Below are 11,811 nucleotides of genomic sequence, written 5' to 3'. Positions count from 1 at the left end.
ACATTGTGGCCCAAAGACAACCAAAGTAGTGGACTATGGGGGATCTTCTACTGTTTATATACATAGGAAAGATAATACATGGGGGTTCAGGGGTAACCCCTGAGAGATAATGTAGGTAATGTAAAGGTCTTAATGAACCATTTTTATATTTTACCTAAAATGTAAATCGACCAAAAACAAACAAACAATGTACTAGATATCTAAATAGTGCAGTTAAAAAAAACTGTTTGCTATAGTTAAGTATAAATGGGCTGACTATCAATTAATGGAAATATTTTTCATCATAAGCAGAGAATTTGTAATTTCAAGGTTTTGGTTGTCTTTCTTGCCATCCGTGCCAGAGATTATTCTATATCTGACTGATTAATTTTCTCAAAATTTCAGATTCAATGTTTCTAGTCCCTTAGTCTCCTAGTTTCTAGGTCCTGTCAGAAACCTTGCTTAGCTGAATCTTCTGAGTCATATCAGGCACATGAATATTGTTTCTTTTTTGTTTTCTGCAGTGTACTTTAGCAAAAGATGCCGGTAAATATAGATTTCCATCGATATTGATGCTCACTGTATTTCTCCGCTACTGTCTACTGTCCTTAAAATAACCGCATCTGCTGCTCTATTATGCGGCGCCTCATGTCGCGGACCGGGGAAAGAGAGGCAATGTGTGTGGAGCATGAAAGGGCATTAATGAAACGTGTTAGGTTATAGGGCTTATAAAGATATAGTGCTATCTACACCCCAGAGCGCTTGCGCCCAAACCTAAAGTGTAGACACGGTGAGATGGTGCAACTGTTGTAATGATGTCTTGTTGTCCAGATGGAACCAATCCAGGGTCCAGACCTGGACCACGGTCCGCTAATTGGTGACTGCTGGCATACATGTAAATTAGATGCACAAGAACTTGACAGAACTTCTTCAGTGTGCATAAAATCAACACACTGATGAGAAGCACACAGTCAAAGCTTGGTTAATACAGATATTGCTCTAAAACAATTGAGAATTCTGCTCAAAATTCCATGTTTGTGCTTAGATTAAATTCAAGTTTAATAAGGCAAAAACTGCATACCCTTTTTAACTTTTTTGCACTTTATCATCATGCAGTAACACGCTAGTGTAGTGATTGATGTACACTACCGGTCGAAACACTTGACTGAAATGTTTCTCATGATCTTAAAAATGTTTTGATCTGAAGGCGTATGCTTAATTATTTGAAATTAGTTTTGTGGACAAAAATATAATTGTGCCACCATATTAATTTATTTCATTATAAAACTAAAATTGAATAAAAAAACGTTTTTGAAATTGATGACTTGGACCAAATAATTAAGAAAAGCAGCCAATAAGTGCCCAACATATAGATGGATCTCCTTCAATACTGTTTAAAAATCCTCCCAGGATGATACCTCATGAAGTTGGTTGAGAAAATGTCAAGAGTACGTTTCTGCAAATTCTAGGCAAATGGCGACTACTTCGAAGATGCTAAAATACAACACAGTTTTGAATTATTTTGGATTTTGTTTAGCCACAGCATAATTCCCATATTTCCATTTATGTTATTCCATAGTTTTGATGACTTTACTATTATCCTTAAATGTGAAGAAAAAAAATATAATAAAGAATGAGTGTGTTTCAAACTTTTGGGCCGTATATCGTCTTTTGAGTGTATATCGTCATGAAATCAGAAACCCTCCTCTTGAAATCCAAACTCAAGTGGTCAAAAAAGACATATTACAACCAGGTGTAAACGGTTATGTTTCTTGGCTGTCAACTTGTGATCGGAAAGCCCAAACTGCATCATAAAACCATGTGTAAACAGGGCCTGAGAGAGGTGGTCTGAGAAAGAGGCAATCTGCAGATAGGCAGGCAAAAAGAGAGATGATTGCGGAAAGAGAGACTGTCTCAGAGAAAACATTCAGAGACAAAAAGAGGGTTTGAAATAGAGTTTTAGAGAGAACTGCAGTGTAAAGCTGCATCAGAGAGAGAAACACTTTGTAAAAGAGAGAGACTGACTCAGAGAAACATATCAGGGAGAGAGAGGCAGTCGAAAATAGAAATAGTTTGGGAGAGAGACTGTCTGAGAGAGAAAAGAGAGTATAAGTGAGAGGCAGTGTGAGAGGCAGATAGTCTGGAATAGAGACAATCTGAGAGAAAGACAGTCTCGGAGAGAGAGGCAGTCTGAGACTCGTATCCAAGATTGTTGATTATAGAAGCAGAGAGTTGAAGTCACTTAGAGATCAGAATCTGAGTAATGAATTATTTTCCTTGGCTCACATTAGAGGAGCATGCAGTACAACTTTCGGAGACATGAAAGTTACCCGACGGGTTTCTAACTCAGCATTTCCCCCTTGTAAAGGAGCCCCAACACATTCCAAGCTTTCTCCAGGCACTTTCCCATCTGAGGGCCATGCATTTTTATTCTCTTATTACATGTTTACAAAATGGTGCCAGTCTTAATCAGATAATTTAAGTTAACACTTTAGCCTGTTCTATTGCACAGATTTATTTTTGCACAGTCAAGAATGCCAATCTCAGCCAACAAATGACTCTGGCAATATTGCCCTTGAATAATCTTAGGTTGTGTAATATTGATGAACACATGCCAAGAGCGATTATCTTTTTGAAGATCTTGAAACTGGTCCTCAATGCCATGCAAGTCTAGGCCTGAGATGAAATCACAATGAAGCTATCTGTCACCTTTAGTCCCTCACATGGTAAAAAGACAGGGAAAACTGCTTTTTAAAATAGATTTTCCCCTTGAAGGTCTCTGCGTTGTTCTGTCTTTTCTGAGCACTAAAGTAAAGCAATTATTATTAATAATTTGCACTTTACAAATTCATTCCGTTATTAATTTTATCAGACTCCAATTTTATATTAATCGGACTCCAATTTTAAATTGACCTCTAATTTAGATTAAGGCTCTAATACTTTCTGATCATTTTTTATTTGAATCTTTTAAGTTATTGATTACTCTGAATCCTCTTCTGTTCATTTACCTTTTGATCAGTTTCTAATGAGATTCAAACTGATAGTCTTTAAGCCTCCTACATTAAAGCTTCAGTTATGATAGAAATGATTCTTAAAATGGGATTCTCCTGCTCGGTTCCTCCAGAGCGGTTTCTCCTATTTTAAAGACCCAGTATTGATATAAATGATTTCAGAGGAATACAGAATAAATCAAAAAGTAACTATTTATTTGCCAGGTAGGATTTAAAACACAGGTTAAAGAAACAAGTCAAAGAACAAACCTGGCAGTTGAGAAAACTACATGTAATTACAAAGCATAGGAAATCTGAATGCAGATTCCTATTATTAAAGTTACACACATTGAGGTGTGGGATCATCTGACTACAGAGAACCCTGAGCTCTGGGCCAGCCTTCCTTAAATATCCAGACAGTATACACATTGAGTACCAAATGGTATTATCCTTTGAACAATGAGAATTTGGGGGTGAATGGGTTCTTGGCTTCCTGGTGTTAAACCTTCAAGGAGGGGGATAGGCCTCCAGAATTATTCAGTATTTGGAAAAGACCTTATAACTTTGTTGTCATTAAGTTTTACAAACCTGGGAAAAAGAACACTGTACCAGTCACACTGAGACTTTTTAAATGATACCAAACATGTTACACTAGTTACATTATTTGTATACATCAGATATGGTCTTTTGCTACATACGGATCTTAGGTGAGTTTGAGGTGATTCTGAGCTGAAGGGGAACGGATGAGGAGGAGAGGGGAGAGAATGGGACAGATGTGGAAGGGCAACAATGAGGTGTGAATTTGCTCAGTGGGGTGCGATGCCTCAGGAAGAGTTGCTAATTGTGAGAAAGTTCATATTTTGATTTTCTCAAAGATCATACATTTGCTCTTTGCCTTTGTATGCAAACACATTGGCACCCCGCCTTACACCACTGTGTCAGGAGATTGCACAACGAGTCATAAATTTGAAGCTTTGAACAATGCCTAGATATGTACATACAGCATCTGTAAGGTGTGTTGATCCAAAAGAACAGACAGAACACTATATTAGAATTTTTCGTATATGTCAACTTGTGCTAAAGAATTTCTCTCAATGGGTGATTCTCATGAAATCTGTCGAGATATCTTATCAATATCTTGGTCATATTTAACCCCCAATCAATACAAACAAATATGAAATAATATTTTGCATAAATAAAATGAAGCCTACATGTTTTTTTTCAGGACATTTAAGTACAACCAGAACAAAAGCCTTTCTCTAATTTTGGCCAAGAAGCCACAACAAAAGTATGCAAACTGCTTTTGAAAAATGAAATAAATATCAATACTTTACAATGTGATTTAAGCGCTGACTCCACCAGAAACAACAGGACTATCTGCAGCAGATAACACCGCAAGTTCAGAATGTCCCAACTTTTTAACATTCTTTCTGCTTGCTCCGCTGTCAATCCCACAATCCCATGTGCAAACCTGCTGCTTAGCTCCCATAGAGAAAGAATTGGAAATATCTTCTCTTGCTCCGCTCACCCCTCGCTAATGGATACATAGGGTTAAGCCTAGGTTATACTTAATTTTTCCGCATGTCGGTACTACTCCTGCATGTTCGAGCACTCATCCTTTCAAAGGCTGCGTCTGAATATGAATACTTCCTTACTATATAGTGTACTTAAACAGTGTATCAATGAACTAGGGTGTCCGAATCCCCAGGATTTATTAAAGAGTTGGAGTGAAATACGTGTATGTCCTACTACACCTGGTGGCATTCTGAAGTGTGCATCCACTGGACACTTTACTAGCCCATAATGCCTCAGGAGCTGATGAGATGTTGCGTTATAAATTGTCAATTAATTAATTTCAAGTGAAAGTGTTATATATACACCATGAAAGTTGTACCTAATGGTTAAATTGTGCTTGTTTAACAAAACCAGAGGTAATTATTTTCACGATTGAAAAGTAATCGCACACAGCTTGCTCACTGGGGTTATTAATACAATTATCATTTAGTTATTCTTAAACACTATTAAAAATCGTATTTTATCTAAATTACACAATGATGATTCATCGACTTTAAAGATATTACAGTCTTATCATCTGTTAATGCTGATATTCTGTAAAGCTGCTTTGAAACGATGTGTGTTGTGAAAGGCGCTATACAAATAAAATTGACTTGACTTGACTTGATTGTTGTTTTATTAAATCATATATTTGGGTCATGGGACAATGCCCACATAACGAATAATATTCAACTGAATACCTTAAGAATGTTCTTTTTAACCATCTGAGAATTACGTCCTTCATCAAATACAGTACATAATCTAACAGTACGCACTTTTAGATGCAGCCAAAGTATACTCTTTTTACGTGTCCATATGGACACGTTCGATGCATGTGTACTTTGAGAGCTTTGTTGTACTCTTTTACTGCGGTCAACGGCAGGTGCATGTGCAGACGATGTGCACTGATCCGCCACACTGTGCTATCAGCCAAATTTGTGTCACACACTGCGTGAGTTGTAGCAGCACATGGAAAACCCAAAGTATATTCTTGCTTTAGTCTAAGCACAATAGCAGTGTTGTTATTGTAGGAGGGCTTTTTTTTTTTATTTTAATAGAATAGAATTACACTTATTCAATGTTGGTCAATTTTAGTCACTTAATGTTTTTGGATCCTGTTTTTAGAACTAGACAACTCTAGAATGTTCACTGGCAGGAAGGTTAGACAGTATTGGAACTGTTTGTATGTCATAAGTGATTACATTTTGGCAGCGATCATGTCAGTCTGAGTTAAACTGTGAGTCTGCAGCAAAATCTAGAAGCAAAAGATTTCAAACACTAGACACTCAGTGTGTGTGTGTGTGTGTGTGTGTGTGTGTGTGTGTGTGTGTGTGTGTGTGTGTGTGTGTGTGTGTGTGTGTGAGCGTGTATTTATCACTTTGTGGGGACCAAATGTCCCCATAAGGATAGTAAAACCCGAAATGTTTGACCTTGTGGGGACATTTTGTCGGTCCCCATGAGGAAAACAGCTTATAAATCATACTAAATTATGTTTTTTGAAAATGTAAAAATGCAGAATGTTTTCTGTGAGGGTTAGGTTTAGGGGTAGGGTTAGGTTTAGGGGATAGAATATAAAGTTTGTACAGTATAAAAACCATTATGTCTATGGAAAGTCCCCATAAAACATGGAAACACAACATGTGTGTGTGTGTGTGTGTGTGTGTGTGTGTGTGTGTGTGTGTGTGTGTGTGTGTGTGTGTGTGTGTGCGTGTATTTATCACTTTGTGGGGACCAAATGTCCCCATAAGGATAGTAAAACACCGAAATTTTTGACCTTGTGGGGACATTTTGTCGGTCCCCATGAGGAAAACAGCTTATAAATCATACTAAATGATGTTTTTTGAAAATGTAAAAATGCAGAAAGTTTTCTGTGAGGGTTAGGTTTAGGGGTAGGGTTAGGTTTAGGGGATAGAATATAAAGTTTGTACAGTATAAAAACCATTATGTCTATGGAAAGTCCCCATAAAACATGGAAACACAACGTGTGTGTGTGTGTGTGTGTGTGTGTGTGTGTGTGTGTGTGTGTGTGTGTGTGTGTGTGTGTGTGTGTGTGTGGTGAACTATGATATATGGTTGGCTTCTATTGATATGTCCCTTTAATCCTCACATATATCTCTTAAACAAGATGAGATTAGTTTTTGTATTATTATTATTATTTGTATTATTATGTATTGTATTGTGTATGATATTCTGATATTCTAATGTTTATTGATTAAAGGATGCTCACCAATATTCCCTCACCAACATTTTTGTTCTTGCTGAGCAGATCCTATTTTGATTGGTCGGAACCTCCGAGCACCTGAGCAGGATTATTATATATACAGTATGTATATATATATATATATATATATATATATATATATATATATATATATATATATATATATATACATCAACATTTTTGTTAGCACCAATACCGGTGAAATTTCACAATTCTTAGATATTTCAAAATATATTTAAAATGTTATTACCACAGTAAAAATGTATAATATGTTATTGAACACACTCCTTTATTTAACAAGTAAAATATGAATGTACATATTAACCTATTGAATTAAAACAATGACATGTTGCATTAGTGTTTCTCAATTAAGTAAACATTGTTTAATGTTTTGAATTCAGTTAAATTGTAACAATATTAAAGATGTAACCTGTTATAAAGTAAACTAAGAATAAAGTAGGCTAATAAAAAACAAATAAAGAGCAGTCAGTGGCTTTCTTTCCAATTTTGTTTTTTTGATTAATATTAACAACAAAACAGAGACAGCAGCAGATCTATTTGTCTGCATTAGAGCATTTACGTTGATTTGTTGGACCTGTTTGCATTCAAGTAAGACAGTTTATGTTAAAGGTATGGTTCACCCAAAAATGAAAATCTCCAAAAATCTCATCATTTTCTCACACTCATGCCATCCCAGATGTGTATGACTTTCTTTCTTCTGCAGAACACAAATTACTTTTATGAAAAATATCTCAGCTCTGTAGATCAATTCAATGCAAGTGAATGGTTGCCAAAATACTGACCCTAAAAAAGCACATAAAGGCATCATAAAAGTAATCCATGTCTTCAGAAGTGATATGATAGGTGTAGGTGAGAAACAGATCAATATTTAAGTCCTTTTATGCTAGAAATTCTTCTCCTTGCCCAGAATGGGGCAATATGCATGAAGAATGTGAATCACCAAAAAAATTAAATAAGTAGAAAGTGAAAGTTAAAGTGGAGATTGACTGAGCAGGGAGGCAAATTTATTGTAAAATGGCTTAAATATTGATCTGTTTCTCACCCACAGAACATTCTTTAGGTATTCAGGTGAATAGTATTCGGGTATGTTTCTCACCCAGACCTATCAAATCGCTTCTGGAGACATTGCTTTAACCACTGGAGTATTATGAATTACTTTTATGCTGACTTGTGTGATTTTTGGAGCTTAAAATGTTTGGTACCCATTCACTCGCATTATGTGGACCTACAGAGATGAGATATTCTTCCAAAAATCTTTATTTGTGTTCTGCAGATGAAAGAAAGTCATACACATCTGGGATGGCATGCGGGTGAGTAAATGATAAGAGAATTTTCCTTTTTTGGGCAAACTGTCACGGGATGGGCATTTACCTATTTATCTATTAACATCTGCAGTTGTGCGTTGTTGTCTTGTCAGACACGGGCGGAACGTTGTTATGGACCATGCGTGACACTGACGGGTTAAGCCATTGCGCACCGTCTCCAGGACCCAAGTGAGGTGGCAAAGCTTATTTTTAGGGTGGCCACCCCGTGCCAACCTTCTGGCCCCACGCCTGGTTATATTTATGTGTTGTTTCACGACTCAATAATGTGTATTTTCACTCAAAGCGTAAGCTCCATACCGGAAAAAAAGAACATTCATATGGACTGCAGTTCAAATACTGAGCATGCATTTAGCTCTAATACAAGAAATGTCCCAGACACCTTTGAGCCTGCGAGCAGTGCAGAATTTGTTTTCCATCTGGGCGGGAGAAATAGCAGAAGTGCGCATCTTTGCTTGTGCGCAGTTTAGAGTGCCCACAATGGAGCACAATGGGGTTTCATTCTGTGTGTGTGTTTTTTTTATGTTTTGTTTGTAAATTTGAACTGAAGTATACACAGAAATTAAAATAAATGTCAAAATTAAAGTCATAGTATGAAAGAAAGAAAGAAAGGACTAAACTGAATGATAAAAAGAATGGCACAAAGGGAGAAGAGAGACAGAAATAAGAGAAAGACAAATAAATCACTCAGAGCCACTGAGAGATGGAAAGCGTGATGATGAAAAATGGGCATGATACGATGAGGATAAAAAGAGGAAAGGTCAGATTGTGCTCGATTGTGCTTTCAAATGTTTTGTTATTTTAGCATAAACAAAAGAGGGGAAATTATGCTTTGCCTTGCCTTAGTGTACGGATCATTAACTTGACTTCCTGTGTGTGTTTGCATGTTCCCCGCAGTGTTGAACGGGCCCCCCATGTCAGTAAAGAAAGAGAGAGATGTGGAGCTTCTGATGGCACGAAGGGAACAGCGCAGTGGGGAGGTGATCTGCATCGATGACTGAATTCAGCCCCTCTCAACACACACACACACACACACATGCTGAGTCAGTCAAAGGACATCTGCATGCAAATGTAAACAACTATTCCTTCAGAACACGCATACGGTAGATGCAGACGTGCACCTGCAACCCTACAGTTTGATGAATGAACACAGACTATCCTCAGTATCACGGCAGCACTTTCATGACACCTCGCGTTACAGCTACTTGTTATTCAGCAGAGCAGTTGGTTTCCACACACACATACACACACACACACACACACACACACAGATACTGTATTTATCTTCCTCTCATACTATCTATCCCAAACCAGCCTCTCAATTCAGGTATCTCTGAGCAGTTCAATCACACTCACACGTTCATCCGTTTCGCTAGCGCCTCTTGTCACAGACATGAAGCTGCATGTATTTGGAAAAGCATTCGCCAAGCTTTATTTCACCCGCAGTGATTTGTTTTCTGACAGCATGCTCTTCACAGTCCATGGGTTAGTCAAGCAAAATGCCCAAGCATTAGCTGTGCCAACTTACTAGCATAGTAAGTTGTAACTTTTCCATGTCTCAACTGCACTCCTTATTTTTTCAGATTTCTCCTTTTTATGAGCTCTTTGATATAGTTTTCCATATTTAAGATCAGTTTCATTGTGTTCTCCTGATTTTAATCCTTATGATTATTGTTGTTGCTCTTAATGTTGTCCTTGATGATACGATTGCAAAGCTTCTACCAAATGAAAATAATAATTTAAAAAACAGTCAAAACATTGATACATTGTATGTTTGGTCCATGACATTTCTCTAAAGCGGACCTCTTGTAATAATATTCAACGAAGAGGTTGGATGAACTTCGGAATGCTCGACATCATTACTATCTAATAAACATTGCTGATTATCTAGATTTGGGGCTTGCAAACAAATAACCTTTATGCAGTGGATCACATGTGGAACCGTAAAATTGAAAACATGTGAATACATATATTGAAATAAGCAGATGAAATTTGCTTATCCTTCTGCATTTCCGTAATGTTTCTTTGCGATCTTTGGCTCCTACATATACACAGCCCTGTACTGTAATCGCCTTAAATGGTAATACAACTGTATAGAGTTAACCTGCAGATGTGAACTCTTTATAAGGCTGCAGTTGTACTATCCTCAGCAAGGCCTCAATTGAAACAGAACATGAGTTGCAATGTTAACTTATTTGCTCCGGTCTCCAGCATAGTTCCTCCTTTGTTGAAACTGAAATATTGCACATTTTATTGCTTGGTATTATTTGGGAGAGTTGTGTCAAATCAAACTATTTCTTTCTATTTTTCCTTTCTGTCTTTCAGTATTTGCATTTCGTTCGTTTCCTGCTAAGCGTCACTGTTGTTGTGTTCCAGACAGTCAGTGACAATGTTGTGATTGACATTCGGCACACCGAACGGAACATGTTAATAATGCATCTTTCTCTCTTTGTTTTGTTTGTAATAAAATAAAAATTCAAATGAGGACTTTTTGTATTGCTGTGCTTGTTGTCAGGTTAGAAAATATGTTATGTTGGAGAAGTTTCAGTATTTCACTTTAAATGGTATGTCAATTGTAAGTATTAAAAATATAGTTAACACAAATATGATAATTCTCTCTTCAGTTACTCACCCTCATGCCATCTTTAACTTTTTCTTCTGCATCTTAAATTTTCTGTCTTCTGATTTAGGGTGTGTGTTTGTCCATACATTGTAAGTCACTGGGGTGACTTACAAAAAGGACATAAAGGCAGAACAAAAGAGTCGTTAATTTATGTCTTCCTGATACAATTACTTTGGGTGAGAAACAAAGCAAAAATATGGTCCTTATTTACTAAAAAGCTATTAAAGAATTACTGTCTTTTTTTTGTAGCTTGAAATTTTGGACCCCATTGACTTGCATTGTATGGACAAATGCACTTCATACATCCTTCCAAAAATACTCACTTGTGTTCCACAGAAGAAAGAAAGTCATCAGGTTTAGATGACAAGAGGGTGAGTGAATGATGAGAGAATGATCATTTAGTATCACTATTTATTTCATAAAATGCTTATGTCAACACACAAGCATTGAAAAATTATGCACTTTCTTGCCTTGGTTGACTTCAGACCTTGCTGGTAAATATCGAAACATCTTTAAGAGGGTCAACAATCAGAGATGGTATTGCCAGTAAATCCTATTCAATGTTGGAATGAAGTTTATCAGATTAACAGTTATTTTGGCACTGAAATTGTACTCAAAATTACTTTCTTGACACCTTTCCAATTTTCATCAATATTTCTTCAACCAGATTTACAGGTGAAGTTTAAAGTGTATTCTAAATTCAAAACAAATGACCACGAAAACACTGAAACACCTTGTGTGCGTGTTTGTGCACACAAATTGAAACCATCTCTGTCATCTCAATTTCACACGTTTACTTTCACAGAATCTGACCATACTTCATCTTGACCCAGTCAGGTTTATCTTGGATGTCGCTTTAAAAGCAGAAAATTGACCGCTAGCCAAATGTGGATTTTGTGCGAGGAGTGAACCCAAACAGAGGAAAAAACAGTAGACAAGGGGGTAGGAATGGGGTTAAAGAGTTTGGGGTGGGGGTAAGCACATGTTTTTCCTCAAAGGTTTTCAACTATTTGCTGCAGATTCAGATACAGGAAGTGAGAGTCCAAATGCAAGGGTTGTGCGGAATATGAGGGTTCCGCATGAGGGTTGAGGAAATACAAA

General features: G+C 36.9%; 1 protein-coding gene across 1 annotated transcript in view; it reads left to right on the top strand.

Annotated features, from left to right (window-relative positions):
- The window catches only part of LOC127643815 (chromodomain-helicase-DNA-binding protein 3-like), a 74,835-nt gene extending 64,122 nt beyond the window's left edge, over positions 1–10,713 (top strand). Inside the window, exon 40 of the mRNA XM_052126712.1 lies at positions 8,985–10,713. Within this exon, the coding sequence (XP_051982672.1) occupies positions 8,985–9,088 (104 nt within the window). The 3' untranslated portion in view covers positions 9,089–10,713. The remainder of the gene's footprint in view (positions 1–8,984) is intronic.
- The last annotated feature ends 1,098 nt before the right edge of the window (positions 10,714–11,811 follow it).

The sequence above is a fragment of the Xyrauchen texanus genome, chromosome 1 (assembly GCF_025860055.1).
Source record: "Xyrauchen texanus isolate HMW12.3.18 chromosome 1, RBS_HiC_50CHRs, whole genome shotgun sequence".
Taxonomy (NCBI): domain Eukaryota; kingdom Metazoa; phylum Chordata; class Actinopteri; order Cypriniformes; family Catostomidae; genus Xyrauchen; species Xyrauchen texanus.
The sequence above is the reverse complement of the archived record's forward strand: the minus strand, read 5'-3'. Positions and strand labels throughout refer to the sequence as shown.